Below are 22,897 nucleotides of genomic sequence, written 5' to 3'. Positions count from 1 at the left end.
GGTTAGTGTATAGAACACACTTTGCTAGAGTATAGAACACATTAAATTGTTCCGAAATCTATCTTAATGAGATCAACAATTATTATAACTTCAGTGGTAAAGAATGTTGCGGAATTTAAACAACAAACGACTAAACTTTCAATACCATTCTTTGAAAAATTAATAATGTCCTTGTGCTCTTTTAGACTCTCGGACAAACGGGATATATCGGTATCTTCTTCTTAAAGAAAATACATACACAGAAAAATATTTTGAGGCTGATTATGCAGTTTTTATCTGCTATATTTTCCTTCATTCATTGTTGAATGTGTTTCAACAACTGAAATGGATCTTATAATGTTTAAAACTTCATTCAAGAAACGGTTGGTAAATCATTTGTGAAAGGTATGATGAATCAAGAAAACGTTTTCGAATTTCGTAACTGATGATCCGTTGTTGTAGTCATATGACAGTTCTTCTATAGGGAGCAACCAGTGTGGGGAATCTATGTGGTGGGTCATACGTATTTTAGGCTAGTTGCTATGTTACAGTTCAATGTGAACTTTGAATTACTTCCCATGACTTTAAATAATAAAACAAGAAACTAACCCTAACAATGATAAACTAGAAACCCTATTCTCTTCCTAATCAGGTAGCTGATTAGGCAGAAGGATTATACACATGGTTTCCCAGATAATAATAATATTGAATACGTTTCTTTAACTAAAATTCCCGTTAAAAATTCAGTTTTCTACAAACTGAAATGTTCAATCCCTACCAAAAAGAGAAAAAAGGCACACACCACTAGTAATGTTATTAAATTGATATTTTGAGGCTCTTTTATACGCAAAAATTATTTATGGCAATATTTCACTTAAGATTCATGTACATCTTACATAATTTACATCACGTTTCGTGGCGTTACAACAATATATGAAAGTTAGTTTATAATATAGCTTTGTCTCTATGAGTAGTTTCATTATTGATACTATAGTATTTAAGGCAATGAATTCGTGCAAGAAACTCTCCAAAATTGCATGGACGGTGAGATCTAACATGAAGTAATATTTTCTCTGGCTGCTCCGAGCGGAAAGCAAAATGAAAACTTTAAATGGAACCAAATATTTCCTTTTCGTATCTTAAGAAGACCTGATGTTCCAAGTGTCATCACTATTGAAATGGATCGTCTATCAAAATGTAAGATATACATATTACAATATTGCGTAGGTAAGATTGTTTGCAGTACAAAATTTAGTAGTAGATCTGTACAAAGTAATGCATACAGTATGTGTATAAGAGCGGGGGTTGGTACAATGAGGTCTATATTTGCGCAATAGCCTATTTGTTTAACGTCAAAGAGTGTTTCTGGCTTATTGGAGGGTTTCACTAGGAAGTTTAGATTCAACTTCTTTTTAAACTTAAACTAAAGGTAAGCCAGAGTTACGAGAGGTTTTACCCCGGTGGACAAATAAGGCTAATGGTTTTGTCGATCATGATGAATATACGATTTTTGGGTACGTGAAGACGATTTGGCTATTTGGAATCTCGAAATTTGGAATTTGGAATTTAGGACTTACGATTTTGAGAAACACTTTTCTACAAAACGGAACGAATGTGCCGTTTCAAGGAAATGCGTATCTTGAACCATTGATATATATAGAACTGAACGAAACATTCGTGTTTTAAATAATAATAATAATAATAATAATAATAATAATAATAATAATAATAATAATAATAATAATAATAATAATAATAATAATAATAATAATAATAATATTTTGGTAGATAAATGCTAGTAGTGGTGTTGATATTGTAATGCAATAGAAACTTGACATAAACAATCAGGTATGTAATCATTAAAATTAGTTTCAGTTTTATGATTCTTGTTTCCGGTGAAATTGGTCGATTCTTTCTAGCACTCGCTCTCTGCTGTGAAAGAAATGGGAAAGTTTATAACTTACGGAAAGAAATGAATAATTTCGTAAAAGAAAGAAAATATAAATTGTACTGGTATGAAGAAACTACACATCGGTGAGTCCTTTCTAAATGCCTCGAAAAGGAATTTATAATACCTGGTTAATCAAAATAGTCATCTCCTACAACCATACCTTTGTCATCACTTAGCCAACGATTGGATTCCGTGGCGAAAGAAGTCTGGAGATTACAATACAAAGAAGTCCTCGACCGCATGTAGAAAACATTCCCAGTTAGTTCTTAAACGCAAAGAACTGCACACCTCCAGAGCACAATTCTTATTGGCCAATGTCAACTCTTGTGATGCTCATGATCACAATATTTTCATCTTACTTATTGCAAGGAGCTGCCAAATATGAATTGTGTCAGTGTGCTGTATACTTAACTCGTCTGCATTGAAATGGATACTTTTCCGAGCTCTGCTTCCACTGTGTAAACTCATCAGAACATGATGGTTGATGCTCAAGAGGCCCATTTTGACATACTGTGTCACGGAAGGAAATTTAACAAACCAACTTCTAATGATGTCTTCATTCGTCATCGCTACGCCACACGCGCTTTTGATTCTTTCGGCTTGTTATGTAGTATGTATCTGTTTGAGGTCGTAAAGAAAACTCACTCATAATTTTGTGTTCTCCATGGTGTTTTATCATACGGTTTTGCTTCACAAAGTACTGTCTCTTGACTCTCTACATACCCCACCGTGCTTACTGGACGTGTACAAAGTTTGTGACGTTGGACGCGTGACCTTGGTACTCCCGTGCCTTATTTCGGTGTATAAAGTTTGTGATGTTAAATGCGTGACCCTACTCCACCGTGTCTGTTTTGGTGTACAAAGTTTGTGACGTTCAACGACCTGTGACCTTATTCCACTCATGTGTTCTTTTAATGTAAACCTTTGTGACGTTAGACGTATGACCTTTGTTCTCCCATGTGTTGTTTAAGTGTGCAAAGTTTGTGACGTTTGATACGTGGTTTTAATCCTCCCCTGTGCTGTTTTGGTGTACAAAAGGGACGTTAGAGAGGTGGCCTTAATCAGCGTACGTGTTGTTTGGTTCAGGTGAGTTTCTACCAGGGGCTAAAGCGAAAGTTTCAGTCACACAAACCTAATACAGTAGGGCGTCGAAAATCCGAACTAATTGGGACCACAGGTTGTTCGGATTTTCAAAAATGACCAGGGAAATGCCATTTAGGCTTAAATATACTGTACGGCAGAGACGTACACAGGGGGTGGATCCTGGGGGTTCAGAGTCCCCGAAATGTCGGCTTTTGTGTAAATTTATTATAATTTTAGGGGCAATTTTAAGAATTTTAATATAAAATTACCTCATATTGAGATTGGACCCCTCCCGAAATAAATTCCTGCGTACGCTACTGCTGTACGGTATACTTATGGATAAAGTGGTTATACAGTGCATACAGTAATTACAATACTAAGACTATTGTAAGACTATTTACATTTAATGTTTCTGAAAACCTGCTCGTACACAAAATTACACTGTTCTTGTAACTTACACTTAAAACAACTTTTATAGGCCTAAGAGAAAATAAAAACATGTATGACAAATAATTACATATGACTGAACTTTAGTAAAAACATTGACTTCACACAAAGAAAACTCAATTAGTGTACTGTCACTAGCTTCTAGGGATCGCGTTCGGATTTTTGACGTCCGGATTATCGACGTCCTACTCTATTTCATTAAATCGAGTTTAAAAGATCGTGTTGAATAATAATAATAAGTATTATTATAATCATAGACGAATAAAGTGATATTTACTACAACTGAAATGAAATGGGTCAGTGATCTTTCGTGGACTCCTATTTCTTCCAGTTTTAGTAGACAGATAACGTGGAAATGGTATATATTCTTGGGTCACTGAATCGATTGAATACTACTGCTTTATCGCTATATATATATATATATATATATATATATATATATATATATATATATATATATATATATATATATATATATATATATATATATATATATATATATATATATATATATATATATAATATATCACTATTATTTTTTATCTACAATAATCAACGCTGAAATTGCAAGTGGTTAATTTGAACCACTTTCCGTATGAATACAGAGTCAACGAAGGAGATGTAACCTATTTTTTGGAAGCTGAATCGATTGCTTGAAACTGTTTTTCTGTATTTCTTATCGTTTTTCCTCTGATATCTGTCGACAAACGCACACAGCCATTCTATAAGTCTTTTTATCTTATGCATACTTAAGCAAACCTTAATTTCGAAATCTAAAAGATTACTGATATTGTCTTCTTTTTATTTTTTTTGCTAAGGGTTTCTGAAGTTTAGACGTATAATTCTGCTTGTGATTACCCGTATAAGTAGTTTCTTCACCGGATTAAAGTATTATTAAGTACGTGGCATGAAAAGAAAACAATGGTCACTAGCTTAGCTTATAGAATTAGATTGTTTCAGTAGCGTAGATAGGGAACCAATGAGGCTCTAACTCCCATCTTTGAAATTTTCTCCCAACGTTTTTCATTCTAGTATTTCCTTTATTATCGATCACTTTCTTTTCCTCATTGCATTTTCCGTTACATACAAGAAACCCAAACTGTGAAACGTTAAACTTAGATTTGTATAAGGTTATTATTATTTATTATTTTCATGTTTTACCAGCGGCTTAAGGAAAGTGTTCATACAAGAAATAAGTCAGATATTTACGACGTAATTTGGTTTTTAATTTTAGCTTCATTAGTTACGAGCTGAAATGCTTGTTTTTCGCACCGGAAGAATATAATCTGGAACGTATTTAAGCTTCCTTAGGATACTATTTCCATGCAATGTAATGATAAAAAAGAATGCATAATATCAACACTTCCACCCACTCACTGATGAATGTGAACATAAAAGGATTCGAGAGTGTCATTATTTATCTGAACGACGGAGAAAACTGTTGATTGGATAGTATTTTCGATTCGCTTTACAAATTGCCTCCTTCCATCACCCGGGACAATAATGTAACAAAATCCTCAGTTAAACTGTGGTGCACTGATATACCAAAAACATTTCAAATTGACGATTTTCGGCTTCAACAAAAATGATAATATGTAGCGGCAAACTGTTTTCTACAATCGATTTAAGGTGTCAAGAGAAGATACCATTAGAAGCCAAAACACTCTACAGAAACCGGAAGTGGTTGAAATTTACTACTACTTTCGGTTCTAATACTGATTTCTGTAAATAAAAACGGCGAGGGATACCGTAGTTTGTGTGAAACGAAACTCACTGGTTTATTTTAATATTAGATTCATCAATATACTGTATGGTGACTGGTAATATTAGATTCATCAATCCAAAATAATTATTCTTTGGGGCAGTCCTTTTGTTTGTGGACGTACGTTGATCATGAACGTAGATAGTTTTCCCAATGAAGCCTAAGTTGCAGTGAAACAGGGAGGGAATGTTAGGCCCACTATCAACGGTCAAGGACGTAAGAAAACTCGTATTCCTGCTATGTGAAATGAAACGAAAAGAAAATATGCAAGAAGAATCAGGAAAAGAAAGTTATACATTCATCAAAGAAGCTTCTTCCAAAATGTGTCTATAAAGAGAGAAAAGACTTTCATTGTTCAGCTTTAACATTGCAAGTTGTCCGTAGGTTCCACCAAATGTTTTACCCAACTAATAGTTCCTATGAAACGCTTAAAATTGATCAGGAAACCTTATTTTGAAGTACACTAGTAGTGAATCATCGTAACGTCAAAGAGTTAGGGGCGAACGAAAGCAAAAAAAAAAAAAATATATATTGGAATAACTATTTCTTACATTTTGTCTGTATTACAATGTTTTTTTAAAAATGAAATTGGTATGTTTTCACAATTCTATAGTGTTCGAGGCAGGGACGGCGCCAGAAACGCTTGATGGGGTGGGCGGAAAGAGGCGGACCTAGCTGCTGGGTGGGCGGACAATGAAAATGAGAACTGGGCAATGTAGAGTTTTTTTTTTTTTAACAATAATTAAGTTTGTTTTTATACTCTTTAGTTAGCTAAGGCTCAGACCGAAATAGGGGAGGAACAAGGATGTGAAAAACACCTGTCTTGGCCTATAGAAGGTACAAATCCGGCATTCGTTTGATGGGACTGAAGAAATGCAGGACTTAGGATGGGCTGCGGGAGTTCGTGGCTCTATGCTCGACCTACTGAATTCCACGCGGCAGACACACTACCTATACTTCCAGATTTTTTTTTTAAACATTAATAACGGTGTGTACTGTGTAGTCGATGAAATTCTAGACAGCTTTGCCTTCTCTCCCTCCAAGAATGCACAAGAATGCATAGAAATAAAAGAAGGTTCAAACAACAGACTAACAGATGATACTCTACCTTTCGTTAAAGCATAAAATACACAATAAGTAGGTAAAGTAAAACAAGGATACAATAGGCTAGGCTACTGCAAACATTTTTATCTTTGAATTATTTATTACAAGAAAGCAAGAGACAAAAAATATAAGTCATATTTTCTCTCATATATTCTTAATTTGTGCACATTAGATTTTTTGACGTGATCTCTATATGCAACAGCAAAGACCTATGTTACTAAAAGAATAAGAAAATTCGACAGCATGATTGATTGATCATACCTTACACAGAAATCTTTAAAACTGAAACTCTAGTTAGAAAAAAAAACTAAAACAATTATAAATTGGATAAAGAAGTAAATAGCAATTAACAAAACTTCATCATGATCCACAGAAACAACAATATATTTTAAACTATGAAGGGCTTATCACATGGTACGAACAAGCTTACAATACATGCATTTTAATGAAGTGCAATCCGTCGATTTTTATGTCCAGCGTCGAATGCGTTTACCACATCCTCTACAGCAATATTCATTACAAGTTTTCTTTCTACTCAAAGGAAACAAAGATCGCTTAGGCGACCGTTTGCCATTCGATTTCTTAGATATATTTCAACCCGTCTACGACACGAGAAAGAACGCTCACATGGTGAACTAGATAAAGGAATGGTGACAGCAATTATGGCTAATTTGTGAATTTCATGAAAAGCAATTTTGAAACGATCCATCACTTCAGTAAACTGAGAAACGGAGGTAATTTTGCATTGCTTTTCCTCCTCATAACGTTTCAAAACTTTCGGGACAAGTTTCAGATCCATCTCTACACTGTCGACATTACATCCATAATGACGTGCAAGTGGTTCAATTTTCTCAAATGAGAGGAAGTGTTCACTTTTAGGATGAAGACTGCTTATCTCACATAAAATACCTGTATTTTCTGTAAAACGCCTATTCATTTCTGCAAATATTCTGTCAAGTACAGGAAGAAAATCCTAAGTCTGTAGTCTTCTTGGGATTGGATATCTTCTTACTCAACCAATATTTGCTGTCATAATATACTGACGTAAATGACGGGGCAGTGATCATGTTCTGGACATTGAACCCATTAGAGATAAATCGCAGCAAGAATCAAAGGCTCCTTCCAAATTTTTTTGAACTCCTTGACTGTTTCGAATATCAGTAAAATAATCCACTACACCCTTCGTAACTAAAACAACATCAGCCAGTGTGCTCTCCTTATTTTGTAGATAGTCTGACAATCTTTTCAACTTTCCAACAAAAAGCGTGAACCAGTTGAGTTTTAACACAAACTGAAAATTCACTTCGAAATGGAATCGAAAATTCACTTCAAATTGCGAATCCTGGTTGTCACATGTATTTGTATTTTTTGTCTTTTTCTCTATTGACGGAGGAATATCATCAACGTCAACGGATTGAAAATCACCCAAATCACCCTTCTTTGAGCACGAGGAAGACACTGAGCCTGAGGAGAAATCGCTAAGTTTTTTCGACATATTAGCTGAACAAGCACCTACAGCCGAGACTTCTGAACGCAACAGAGATCAACTCAACAATGCTATAATAAGGATGTTTACAAATCTGTTTAATGCCACAAGAGTAAGACATGTGGTACATTGCTGTAAACAATTGCAAGTTGCAACCCTTTTTTAAGACGTTATCGCGCCGACACAAAGCACTACTCCCCTTCTTCTCTTTCTGAAATGAGACAGTAGACAATACTGCCCAGTCATGTTCATTATTTAGTCGGCTTTTTAAAAAGCACTGCCTTTTTTTCTTCAGTACAGAACATACAAACACCGGGGTTTCAATAGCACGATTGTGTGTGTTAAACTTTAATTCATTAATCACGACTTTTGGCATCATTATATTACTACAAGTATCTGTCTTAAAATCATTGTTCACTGCAGAGTTAAAAGAGTTTTAGAACCTAAAACATTACAATCGAAAGTAATACCTATTGCTTTTGAAGTAACTTATATCACCTTCATTATTTTACTTCTGTTGGGGTGGGCGAGGCCATCCATCGGGTGGGCGGTCGCCCACCCCTGCCCACCCTTAATGCCGTCCCTGGTTCGAGGTTATCTCCTGATATATGTAAGGAAGTAATTTGTCTTTATCACAATGCTTTTCATATGCATTACAAAGTTTTTTGAAAATAAAATTGGTTTGTTTTCAGATACAAAAACAAACATGTCCTTATCCGTATTGTACAGAACCAAAATGTCCCTTGTTCTCTGCACAGTTCCAAAACGCTTCTTGTCCAAACATTTTTTCTCAATTTATGAATATTATACTGTTATTATGTACATGCGCTGCATGAATTAAATATTTATATATTACTTCAGCAAAACATACTAAAATATTGCAAGTTTTCCTGACAAAAAAATACAGTTTTTTTTTCAGTATCCCAAACTTTTCTCTTGGTGGACAAGGACCTCTTTGGAAATGGGCTACTCAAATATTGATTAGTGTTGTTTTAACAAATGACCATTCAACTAACCTGAGTATTAAGTTCTTTTATGTCAATAAATTTGTTTGTAGAACAGGGTGTTCTTCTTTGACTATTATTATTATCCTCTCCATGATATACGAGTATTATTGTCTGCGTTAGTAGATCGTTTAACTCTTCGCGGCGCAGAGAAATACCTCTTGTATACCCCTATGTTGCACGGGAAGTATTATTAATATTGTTATTATTTGTTAAAATTAATGGCATCAACTTCTGGACAGAAGCCCAAACAAATGCTTATGCGACGAATGACTGAAGATATATTGACGTGACATCTAGGAACAAGAACCTAAATTCCGTCGACTAAGTGATTCATCATCGTTTTAGAACTAGCAAAAGGTCTACCAGAATGATAAAAAAAATTTGCATCGCCATGCAGAATCATCCTATAAAATTGTGATGTAGAAAATGAAGTGAATGAAGAGTTAAACATTGTGCAAATGCGTATTTCCATAGTTGAAGTAAATGAATGCTGCAACTGGTATAGACCTATAAAGTTATTAAAAATTAAAGTAAAAATTAAATTTATTAATTAAATTAATTTGCATATTAAGTTACCAAAAATTTCATAATTATGCAAAAAATAGTGAAGAACGCGTAACTGTACTGTAATTAAAGTAATCAAATAAAATTTCATATCTAACATGAATATTGCTTTTACTATATTGGTTAAAATTTTCAGTTATTATTCTCAAAGGAGTAATAAGTACTTAATTTAATTTGTGCTTGCTGAAAGTACTGTTATAAAGTGGGTCCGAAAAGTCCATACCTAGTCAAAATTACTTTAAAAATGTTTTTTTTAATTTTTTTATCGCATTTTGTTTCTGTGAATGATGCTGTCTCAGGACGAACGTGTGAAAATAATAATACGTGGGTGTAAAGGTTTCGTAACACCCAGATATTAACAATTATTTCAATTGACGTTATACCGAATGCAATTAATATTCCACGCCTACGTATCACATGATATAGAGGTTTGAAATAATAAAATTGAAGATCGTATCTGAAACAATTGGATCATATTATATTCCCTATGTTTTAACGATTTGTGATTCCAGTCACAAACATTTGTGATTCCAGTCACTTGACTAAGAGCGTAGATTAAATTGTGTTGTGTTTATTATTGTGTTTTGCATATGGTAGGAAATTTTTCGGAACCTTTGCATATTGATTTACGTCTTGTTTATTGTTAATAAATTCAGTTACAACACGTTAGTGAGTTTTCTGATTTGCTACTTTGCTATTTTGTAATATTTTGATGGCAACTCACATGGATTGCTATGTTTACTTAGCTTTGTCTTCTGTTTCATCTCTTTCCTTGTGATTGATTCAGTATCTCTCTTTATAGAAGTTTCTTCTGAAACTATGTGAGTTAATGTTTTTGATTTAGTATAAGAAGAGAGATTACTGTACTAGAATTTAGTCTGAGATATAGCAAGCAGAAAGTGAATTAACTTAATTCTATCTGAGAGAAAACTCATTTAAAAGCTATCTTGGGAAAATTCATTTCGTGTAAAGAGACAAACTAAATATTTTAAGTAAAGATCCCTATGCAGTTGTTGTACACTCATGTCCAAAATGATTATCGCATATCTATAACTGTCTTCTCGCAAGAATATAATTTGGTAATGATTTTGCAGGGTACTTGTAATACTGATACTATGTGTATAATCAAGAAATGTATATTTGCGGTCAATTTCATAGGAAAAGAATTATAAATACGAAAATTAGAATGAGTAAAACAAAATGTTGCTAAATGGGCAAGAAAGTTTTATTTTAATTTTATTGTTCTTATTTACTAGTCTTTTCACATGAAATTTGCCACATACATGTCTTTGCCGATTATACTCATACTAACATTATAAAAATACCGGGCGAATTCGTTATCAAATTATATTCTTACAACAACACATTTATAGACATGTGACAATAATTTTAAAAAAGAGTGTATATATTGTTTTAGGGAATAATATTATGATTTATTTAGATCTTTTTTTAAATAATAGGACCTGTTTATTTGATTGTAGTGTGGAAAAAATACATTCTCAATTTGCTTTAAAATTGTGGCTAAAATTTACATTATATTGTATATATTTAAAAAAATGTTGTGAAATAGACTGGTTTAATCAGGTCTTTATGTCTTCATTTGTGGATAACTCTGAAAATGACGTTTCTTACAGCCAAGGTTCTTGTATAGCGATGTCCTCAAATTTTTGAATCCATTTGGAGAAAAAAAAGTGTTTAACAGTTGACCACTTTATGAAAGTTATTTATTTATTTATGGAAGGAAATTTGTTTCAATATCACTAACGATTTCTATGCAATGAGACAATTCTACTATTTTTGAATGGCTATTTCTATTCATTGGAGAAATCTCTTTAGGGGTATTATTCTGAAGGGATTAGAGAACAAAGGTAACTTCAAAATTGGGTCCAAAACTATCCCAAACCAAAAGTGTAATCGTTAATTAAATGTTTTATCATATTCTTATCTTTTTCATATTAATAATGGCATATTAAACTAGTGAATTAATATACGAAGCGTACCCTGAAAGCATATTTCCCACGAGTCCCATAGCTAGGAAATTGCATGTTGCACGAAGCGACTCAGTGCACGTGAAAGAGTAAGGTCCTATCATGGTGAATATCACAGCGAAACTTCCCTAGTGATCTCAGTAGCATCGTGGCAGTGATTGAAGTTGGACGTTCTTATTCCAGTTCTTGCCGCATGTAAAGTGCGAGGTGTGATATAGTTTAGGACAGCAGTGATTGAAATCTATGGTCAGCTGTGCCACGTCTATGGGCCTATCGTCATGAGCAAGCAGATAGTGCTTTGCTGGTGTAGACAATTTGAAGCAGGATGCAAAAAGGTACATGATGAGTAGCGCAGTGGGAGGCCAACTGTTATCACAGACGACCTTGTGGATCTTATTTGGGATGCGGAATCGTCGCTTCACAATAATGGAACTCAGAATCACCTTCCGTAGATTTCCAGGTCCTTATTACACACAAATGTCACGGAGCGCCGAGATATGCGGAGGAAGCTGAAATAGGAACGCCCATCTTCAACCACTGCCATTACATTACTGAGAACACTAGTGAAGCTCTGTTGGCGCGTGCGCCATGCTAGAACCTTACTTTCTTAGTTGCACACAGACTTTTCGCGCAACATACGCTTTCCCAGCTATGGGACGTATGGGAAATTTTCTTTCTTGATGCACCTCGTGTAATTGAAACATTGCTATGAAAATAAGATAAATTTGTGGAATAACTAAAACATTTTGCTCAATATATTTGTATATCTTGACTATCACATATAATCTATCATCAACGACTTATAACGTAGTAGAACATTGCTGTCTACTAGAATCTCCCAATATCCGGGGAATGCTACTAAAGGGAGAGAAAATATAGCAAAGTGCTTATCTGTATATATATCTTAAATATCAATGCTGAATTGGACTAAATTACTCTGGAATAAGATCCAATACTGAACCATGATTTGTCATAGCACTTATGCTATTTTCCGATTTTTGAAACTATATTGTTGACACTGATATGATGTACTTGATATTCGTCTAACATTTTCTTTCACTTTCTTCTATGATATAGGTATGTTGGTAGGCAGATGTTTGAAGTATACCTAAGCAAGATGGTTTTGGACTTAAATACCTGCTTCGGAGGTCATCCTCTCAAGCAAGGAACGATATATATTGGAATTATTTGGGCAGTAAGTAGGCTTACAAACGCAATTCGAGTGTTTTCGTAGTTTTCGTACAAGTTCATATTAATATAATAAGTCACAGTGTCACAGTGTACGTCATGCGAAGCAATTTTGGTTTCTCATAATGAAAACATGGTAATTGAAGTTCGATGTTTTGCATTTTCCAATCCCCACTCAAATATTTTAGTGATATGAGTGAATATTTGAAAATAGAAAGTATTAAAGAAATTGATTTGCCAAGTAGAAAGTCATGTTGCTTTCTAGCTTTGGATTTCAAGGAGAGATTAGTATTTTGCAACGTTAACATAAAACTAACTAGCTAATCTCAACAACACCGTGGCTACTCTATCGGGTAAGATAATGTTCATAATTATTCGAATAGGAATACGTAAGTAATCGATTTTTGATTGCCCATAGCTTGGGATCGAGTGGATGGATCTTATTCATCAATGAAGCCGATTCCTAATTTTTGACTCTCTACATCCTTCTTAAAATTGATAACTATCTATCAAGTTGTGTTTCTTTTCTAGAATCGTGTATCGTGGATGGACAAACGAAGTGAATATACGAGGTAGCAATTAATTATATACTGTATATGATGTTTGACTGACTGTAGTATTTGTAATCCTGGACAAAATGTTTCAATATGGCTGTACTGTGTAGCCTGAGAGTGTTGATAATTACCACTGGACTTACTCGAGAACCGTTAGTGTATGCCAGATAGAATGGCGGAACGGTTGTCTCTGGATCAGCGTGTTCGTTGTGTGTGTGTGCTTGTATCCTGCAACAAACAATTACGCTATGATGGGACGGAAGATGGCAATCCTGACTTTTGACACCGCCTAACTTTTCTTATGGAATGTTTTATTTATTTTTATTTAACAATCACCAGATACAGCTCAGAGGCCATTTTACACTGGATATCTAACAACAACAATAACAATGGAAAGGATTTGGGAAGGTATCGGCCAGGGCCTGCTTTAGTAGGTACCATCCCGGAATTTGCCTGATAGGACTGAGGAAAACCCTGGAAAACCCCAGTCGGGATAGTCGGCAGCGGGAATCGAACCCGAATGCGAAGCCAACGCTCTACCACTTGAGCTACTTCGCTCGGTGAAATTATTTTCGTTGGCTTGGAGTAGTTTTGAACTTGCTACTCTTGTATTACTAGTCCATCATCTTACCGAGGGCAAAGTGTATCGACATCGCATACGCAATTTGGCCAAACTACGGGAAGCTATCAGAAAAGAGTTCCACAGGATACCAGTGTGAGTCTGTCAAGCTGCTTGTAACAACGTTGCTTTTCGTTTCCAGGCATGTATAAATATGGATTGCGCATTGATGGACCATGTCATGAAGAACAGACGTTAACATTCTTTTAAGGAAACGTATTAGAGTAATGTGTTTATGATCAAGTTATGTTGCTAGCTCTTTACCGTAGTGTTTAAAACATCATTTACATATTTATGGGCTACTCTGTATTAAGAAGTTTTTTTTTTTTTTAATAGAAATGATTTTATCTTCTCTTTCCTAGTATTCCTTTATTCAGTATTAACAAATGCAAAACATTCTTGGTTTCTGAAGTGTATAAATTATTTGCAAATTTTGTTGTAATTTTATGACTTTAAAAAGGTGCTTAATAAGAGTATAAAACTTCTACACATGAAATCAATGTAATAGATATATGTAATCCCGTGAACCAATATATTTAAATTATTTGCTTAGTGTTAACGAGAAGTTCTTATCCGTTTCTATGACATTTTTCTCTCCTAATATTTTATGAGGTGGGATTAAAAGTGCGATAAACTAGTTATCAACTTTAAGGAAGCTAATTTTGAAGGAAACTTAGCTAATGCTTATTTAAAGAAAAAAAACGATTGTACATTTTTAGGTGAATTGTATGTACAATTCTCGGATGCATAAAAACGACTTCCACTGACATTAGTAAAATATATTTACGAACAACTTTGGTAAATCTCGTGTAAATCGGAAAGACACTTATTTTAATGAAATGGGTGATGTTACTCCTTGGGTGTGGGAGGAGGAAAGTTTCGGTCTTTAAATAAGAGCTCAGAAAACGACTCATGCAGAATATGTTTTCATATAGAGTAGTAGTTCTCAATCTTTTAGAGTCTAATTGATCCCCGTGGGTAAATCCAATTGTTCTAAACTCCATTTGTCATCCATATCCAATACGTCCATGCATAAGGCCGAACATAAGACTTAAAAGAAACAGTCTAAAAACCCCAAAAAGTCTTCAATTCTTAACATCGGAAACAAAAAACAAACAAAAAAAATACTAGTTTCGCTCGATAATAACAAAAACAGTTTAAGACATCATTAAATCTCAGACGCCCTTTAAATAATCTATCACCTTCCATCTCCCCTTTCTTTTCCAGTGCCTCCTTTGAAAACGAAAATAGACCGTAAGAGGCGTTAACACCCAAGTTGAGAACCACTGGTATAGAGTATTGTACTCTGTAGGGCAGAAACTTCAACACATAGAAAGACGGCAAATTAAGATTGAGGGCTTTCAAAATATCGATATGGACAGGAACGTATAATATTAATCAAGTAAAAAGTAAAATTATCAGGATCAAAGTCGAAGATTGAAATACAGGTGGATTCCAACTTCTTGCGGATTTAATAAACTAAAACCAAAAGGGAGCATACTGTTGTATTTCTAAATTTATACGAGAAAGAGTTTTTTTCTGTCAACCACAGTTTTTACTCTTTGGGGATTAATACTGAAAGTAGAAATTGTAATATGATGGTATCTTCAAATGTTTCCGGCCTGAGATTAAAATATCGCGCCACTGGTAGAAGCTGTTCATGGCATACACTGCCATCTTTGGAAGAAAACATGTATTTGTTTTAAATATCTAGCTACGTCCGTTTGTTGGATTCTCTCATTTAAATCAGTGGCTGTGCGTTGACCTCGTGCATCCTGCATAGAAATGCTCCAGTCTACATAGCTGTTGTTGCGAAGTGTCAATTCTGCAGTAAAAGACTGTGGATTTAAGAACATTTATCACCCACTCTAAAGCCTAAACTTTGCACTGCATACTTGGCCGTGCAGACTGGAACATAAGTATGTGGTATGTGAAGACAATGTATATCGTAGGGTTGCAATCTTTCCAAGGCAAAATGTCGATATGCTTCATTCACTTTGCTACGCTTGCAAAGCAAAACGTAGAGGGGAATTGCCAGCATTTCTTTTTCTGTAATAATGTGATAGAGGTATTTCTATAATGAAGAATGAATCATGTTATGTTTAACTGATAAAAACAAAGTGGCACAATGGTCAATTTGAATAGTATCTATCCTATGAATAGGCCTATATAATATATACCTAAATACCTAGGTAAAGGCAAAATAAGAAAGTAGATATAGTTATTATTGTTGTTATTGCTTCAACTGCTGCCACTCCCAGATCTACTGCTGCTGCTGTTCATATTTTTGTTTACTTGATGCTGCCTTAAGAAGTCGATCTTCATCAATAAAAATTACAAAACAACCTTATACTTTGTGTTGCCAAGCACATTGCTACTTGCTTGCCGCAGTTGTGTGATTTCCTCTTATTTTAAAGGCTTTGTATAATAATTTGAAAATTAAATTCCAATAATAAAAATATTAGTTACCAATTTAATTTATAAATAAATGAAACTCGTGATGTTTAAAAGTTCCAGAAATACTGTCGCTATGTGGAACATTTTGTTCAAAATCTGGAGTCTCGACAAAATCAGGATGGATGGCAACCCAAGTACATCGTCTGACTCAATTGGCGTTTCCAGCGCAGTGGCGCGATTGTTTAAGGTCAGGACGTAAACTTTTGGAAATACCCTCGTATTTAAAATCCTGTTTCTCGTTATGTATTGCCTTAATCTTGGGATGTTCAATCCACACCTAAAAATATTTTCTAGCTTCCTGTTGCCATTTTTGCACTGATACCTGCCGACAAATGGACGAACGGAAGTAGCTGTTCTTCGATGAGACTTTTGATACTTCGGTATAGCACAATTTGGAAAACTAAAACTAACACTGTTCCCTCCTCCTCCTCCTTCTCCTTCTTCTTCTTGTTCCCTCCTCCTCCTCCTTCTCCTCCTCCTCCTCCTTCTCCTCCGCCTCCTCCTTCTTCTTCTTCTTCTTCTTCTTCTTATTATTATTATTATTATTATTATTATGCTACAAAACACTATGGTTGTTTACTCTGCATAGTGCAGAAATTCGGAAATAAGACTGCAGGACACCAGAGGATGATCTATAATGTGAAAATTCAGGGGGCCAACCAAAATGCAGAGTATGGTAAGTATATCATGAGATTCTATAAGTCTCCAAAAATATATAAATAATAGCTAAAATTGTTTTTGTCACTAATAAGCTGGTTGGTCTAGGCCCCCAGTGTGTGGGATAGATTCGCCATTGGTTGACACATTTCATAACGGTTTTGTCAACGCAACATACAATTTGCGATTTAGTTTGCGATAATCGTCATAGCTAATATAATGACATCTTGATTTTTGTTTCGCTGCTATACTCAGAATGTTAAGTGTGCTAGTAGGAAATGACCCTCTGGGTCTGAAAGAATTTAATGACTAACAATTGGAATCAACTTATCACGATTAGTTCAAAGTAGTAACATCGTCTGTCCATTCACATCTCTGTACGATGCAGTCAGTAAGGAATTATTTCTGGAAGTACTGAAGTAATAACAGGATGACAGGTCTGGCGATTATGTGTGATGTGGTGACACATAAATTTATTCGGTTCAATATCTTATCAACAATGTGTGCTTCTCCATTAATGAATGGGACACAAAAAGAGCTGATAGCTTCTGCTTGATCAAATCTTCCGTTATTATTTGCGGAAAGGATATCTTATTCACCCATTTCTTGGTGATTCAAAATTATATCCCGTACTCCGTCAATTATGGCAGTTGCTCTGACAGACCTCCTTGGAAATTGACGTTCGTCTTCTACTTGACAGCGGTAAACCATTTTTGGTATTCAGTGACACGACAACAAGAAAGGCAATTACCGACATAAATCTTTCTCAACATCTGAAATTCTTCTATTAGAGTATTTCCTAAGTACGCAATGAATTTGATATACTTTTTGTGTGTGTGTTCCGTTGCTGAAATAGTGACGAACTATTATAACATCAGGGACACTTAGCTGCGTTATGTGTTACGCGTATGGCGAATGCAATAGTGTTTCCTATCCAAGGCGTAGAATGGAGTCCTGGGTAATCCTAGCCAGGTGGAGCTTAGCGTTGTTCTGTAACAGGAGGACCCATTTGCGATTCTGAAGTGCTGGCTCCAGGGTTTTGAGTTTTTCTTGAATACGGCTCAACTGCACACAGTATAATGTTACACCGATGCTCTGACCAGCTGAGAGCAGTTTTTGATGCACGATCCAGCAGTATACCAAATACACAGGAGAACCTTCTTCTGGTGCAGTGCTGGTTTAGGCTGTTCTGAAACCGGTTCATGTGATGCTAACCAATGATAACGGCGCCGTGGAGCTTGGTGTATGACCCACTTCTCATCACATGTCAACACCCTGTCCAGAAATGTCTTCTTCCTCAGACGAGACAGCAAAGAATCACAAGTGCCTGCTCGCGTTACCTTTTGGCCTGGATCAAAACCTGTTAAACCCACCGACCCAAATTGTAGCCTTTTCCAAGTTGATGGAGGTGCTGCTTTCTCGACTCACATTGAATTGTAGTCATAGTTCCTCACATGTATGGCCACTATTCGCCTCAATTGCTGCCTGAAGGTCTTCATTTTGTACATGTGTTGGTCTTTCTGCACGCGGTGTGTCTTCGAGTATTTCGTCACCTTCTTTAAACTTGTTAAACCACCCTTGCATTGTTCGTGTAGTCACAACACTCTCACCAAAGGCCTGGGATATCTTCCGCGTACACGCCCTTATGACACTTTGTGGTCCGATGTTCACTCTCCCCTTATGCAAGTTCACGGAGTAAGTGAACTGCCACAAAGAGTTAGTAAGTTGAATATATCCACACCAACAACTGACCTTCGCCTTATCTCTATTCCCATTCAACTCACAGCGTGAAAGTCAATGGAGAATAGACCTCTACTAAAATCCACAGAACTTCATTGTTTACCTTTATAGGTTTACGTCTTAAGTAGCTTCGCTGCTAAAGGAGACACTAAACTCCAACTCAACTAACAAAGCCATATTTTGTTACTACATTTTAAAATTTTATAGAGTGGTGAATTAGGCAACTTCTGTCCTCCTTATTTCCCTACTGGAACAATAATAATAAGCCTGTTACTTCCGGTTAGAATATTTGGCCATTATAGTTTGGAAGTCGTCCATAACTTTATTATGTGAAATGTAAATCATTGGTTATTATTATTATTATTATTATTATTATTATTATTATTATTATTATTATTATTATTATTATTATTATTATTATTATTATTATTATTAGAGAGCGGATTTTAAGATGCAGCACCTTTTCTAAAGATTTAGTTGCTTTAACGATCAAACCTCAAAGTATGTATTTCCGGGCAAAAAATGAACTGAAATGAACGCACTTTGTTGCACCTTTTTAGTGAATGTTGCACCTTTTTTGCTAGATTCATAAAACTTCCTTTCTTAACTTCTTTTATCTTTCAGCACCTTTGTTGTCCCTTTTTTCTCTCTTTTTTTTAATTTTGACAGAACGATATGTTTTATTTTCAATCTAGTTTGCACATAACATTCCATAAATTTAGACGCAATCTTAACGGATTTGCTAGGGATAAATTTGCACTAAATTTGCTTAACAATCCAGACATAAAAACCTTTGCAGCGTCAACTGAATTTCCTGTCCGTGGGCTTACAAGATATGTACCACTAGTTTCCGTTGATGTCGAGCGAAGTTTCTCCACATACAAGGATCTCCTGAGCCCCAAGCGACAGAAACTAATCGAAAAAATAGAAATGTTGTGCATAATCAAGTATAACCAGTTTCCGAAGACCCCGTAGTATATAACGGTTTCTCAAGCTAGAATATTGTTAAATTAAAGTTTTATTTTTTAAAATACCGAGTTGATTTTAACCACAATTTTATTACAAGAATGTTGAATATTGTACAAGTTTGTGGACTAAATGAAACAATTTTGCAATTTATGTCTAAGGTTTAAAGTCAAGATTTTAACAATATTTGCTGGTGTAAAGAATAAAGAATGTTCATGTAACTGTATACTATAGCACTTAGTAAAGCTAGCCTATTGGCATCCTTTTTTTTCACTTTTTTGAATGATTTTTCAGCTCCTTTTATTCCCTTTTTCCTACCACATTTTTGCACCTTAAAATCCGGTCTCTAATTCATAATAATAATAATAATAATAATAATAATAATAATAATAATAATAATAATAATAATAATAATAATAATAATAATAATAATAATAATAATAATAATATTGCTACAATATCAGTGAATCGAAATCAATCAAAGGTTTTCGTTTTTCGTTGCTTTTCTAAAAAGTTCAACTCCTCACAATACTCAAAGAGTTATTTCTTTCTCTTAAAATGTTGTTCCACTTTCCATAGTAGAGTGCATTAAAAATATTTAGAAATCTACTTTATTCATATGCATGAATTTAAACAGATGCGTTTATTTGTATTTCCAGTGTGCTGATCTTATTTCATGGTCGGAGTCAATAAATCGTCAAGGAGGAAGAACTGAATATGCAAGAAGAGAAGAAATAATTGCAAGAATTGCGGGTTTGTTTTTCCTTGTATTGTATTTACTTTCTTCGTCCTTTATGTGGATTAACATATACAGGGTGTTTAAAAACAACACCGACAACGTTTGTGAGGTGTTTTCTGACACCAAGATAAGACAAAAAGTATAGACCAACCTGGGAGCACAAATTCTCCCTTTCGGAGGTATAGGTTGCCGAAAGCATGAAAAAAATTAACCTTAAAGGTCCATACCTCCAAAACTATGAGACTCAGGTGCTGTCCCGAGTGAAATCGTTTCAAGACTTCACTAGAGATGAGCGCAAGTGTCTTGGTCTTGCTGTTTGTGCAAGAGTCTTGCATGCAAGACCAAGACCAAGACTAAGAATCACGATGGAAGACCAAAACCAAGACCAAGGGCTGCAAGACCAAGACCAAGACCATACCTGCAAAACCAAGACCCACGTTTCAAAAGCATCAAATTTTTGCCCACGTTTCGAAAGCCTCCAATTCTTTCATTGCGTAATGTCCATGTACCTACCCCATAGAGTACATGTTCGAATCAGTAAAACAAAATCTCAATATTTAATTGGAAGTTTATTCAATACAAAGATTAGCTAATCGTGGCTGAAACGAAAACGATAATGTGACGCCTTTAGAGTGTAAAAATAATTTTGCAATTCATGTTATTTCAGTAGTCTGTACAATCTTAATCTTCTTTCATTCGTCTCAAGGGGCAGCCTCCCAATTTTGGGAACCAGTGGAGTATTGGATCTGTTAAAAATATAAAAAGATTACAAAACGTTGTGATTTATCTTATACGTAGTGAAGCGTGGACACCCATTGAAAACAAAATAAATGCCATTGCCTATGTTGTACACTATCATCGTATTTATCCGAAAGTAAACTATATTACATTTAGAAACATACATTGTATTTTCTTTACTATTGGCGCATTGCAGAACTTATTATCCCTTATATCCAGAGTAAAATTTATCCATGAAAAACATAAGATTTCTTAAAAGCAAGACTTGAATGACTCTTGCATGCAAGACCAAGAACAAGACCAAGATCAAGCTTTCCAATGCAAGACCGAGACAAAGCTTTCCAATGCAAGACCAAGACCAAGCTTTCCAATGCAAGACCAAGACCAAGTCTGGATGTGCGAGACCAAGCAAGACCAAGACCACCCGGGTCTTGGTGTTGATCTTGCATTTGCTAATCACTAGACTTCACTTAGGAACTAATATGTGCGGTATCCAAATATATATGTTTCAGAATTCTGCAGTACTCATGCAACAATTTTTATAGAAAGAGTTACGCTACAGCCATATAATTTGAAGTACTCACCAACTACCTCTGTAAATATTATTGCGGAAGTCCCGCAAAATTCTGAAACTGGAATATTTGGATAGGACATATACTAGTTCCTAAGTGAATTCATGGACCGACAGCGGTAGGTCTCATACTTTTGCAGCTATGGACGTTTATAGTTTTCTTTTTCATGTTTCCGGCAGCTTATAACTCCAAAAGCAAGCATTTGTGCACCCAGGTTGGTCTATACTTTTTGTCTTACCATGGTGTCAGGAACCACCACCTATACGTTGTCGGTGTTGTTTTGAAACACGCTCTATATTAACCCTGCAAAAGTGAACTTTTCAGCTATTATATATATATATATATATATATATATATATATATATATATATATATATATATATAGGCCTATATGTTAGCTGAAATGCCCAATCTTTACCGGTTAAATACGTTTATAGAAAATATTTTGAATTCACTTCTCCTTTAAAATACACATTTCAAACTGTATTACAAAAACCTAGGCTTCTTTATTTTTATCGTATATTTTGAAATTTCCTACCTTCTTACGATACGCCCATTAGTCAATGTGACATAATAAACATCTATAACGTAAGTACTATTTGACAAAGAATCATTTGAAACAGGTAAGCCGTTTTCTATGATGCGGTCAAAAAGAACAGACAACGTGTCTTCGATGCGAAGAAAAAGAAATAGAAAATGCGCCCTCCCATTTGCCCTTTACAATAGGAATTTTCAGAAATGCTAGGATACCTGCTCGGATTTTTTCCTATTTTTTAATGAAGAGTTTATACGCCGAGTTTCATCTCTCTAACTTCAGGGAGTAGTGTGATAATTTTCTCTGGGCAAAAAATTTAAAATCTGTTTTGCCTTCCTTAGCACAGGTATTTCAAAAATATCTTTCCCCAATATATTGTTTTGAAATGATAGTATACTCTGAAATACGTATTCGGTTATTTGTAAGACTTGGTATACCGATTTCCATATCTCCAACTTAAGCAAATCTCCGAATTCGATACTTCGTGAATAAATAAGGGAAATCTCAAGATCATCAAAATGCCCCATCCCCTCTCCTTGGATGGTGAAGTTTTCAAAAAAAAAAAAAAAAAAAAAAAAACGCTGAAACGTATTTTCGTATTTTAAATTTAGAATGTATGTAAGGAATTTCACAACTTCAACTTAAGAGAATCCACACACTGAACAATTTGACAGTAAAGACAGGGAAATTTTGGATATTATAGAAATGATCTCCTTTTCCCCTTTAGGTTCTCAATTCTCTAAACCTAAAACACGTGTTCC

The 22,897-nt window shown here is 34.9% G+C and overlaps 1 protein-coding gene across 2 annotated transcripts in view; it reads left to right on the top strand.

Moving 5' to 3' along the window:
• Positions 1-764: 764 nt before the first annotated feature.
• LOC145672800 (uncharacterized) overlaps positions 765-22,897 on the top strand; it is a 35,576-nt gene continuing 13,443 nt past the window's right edge. For both annotated transcript variants that reach the window (XM_081741957.1, XM_081741958.1), the window contains exons 1-3: positions 765-1,176; positions 12,449-12,566; positions 20,212-20,305. In XM_081741957.1, the coding sequence (XP_081598083.1) occupies positions 1,175-1,176; positions 12,449-12,566; positions 20,212-20,305 (214 nt within the window). In that variant the 5' untranslated portion in view covers positions 765-1,174. The remainder of the gene's footprint in view (positions 1,177-12,448; positions 12,567-20,211; positions 20,306-22,897) is intronic.

Source organism: Thermobia domestica, chromosome 16 (assembly GCF_964235325.1).
Source record: "Thermobia domestica chromosome 16, izTheDome1.hap1.1, whole genome shotgun sequence".
Taxonomy (NCBI): Eukaryota; Metazoa; Arthropoda; class Insecta; order Zygentoma; family Lepismatidae; genus Thermobia; species Thermobia domestica.
The sequence above is the reverse complement of the archived record's forward strand: the minus strand, read 5'-3'. Positions and strand labels throughout refer to the sequence as shown.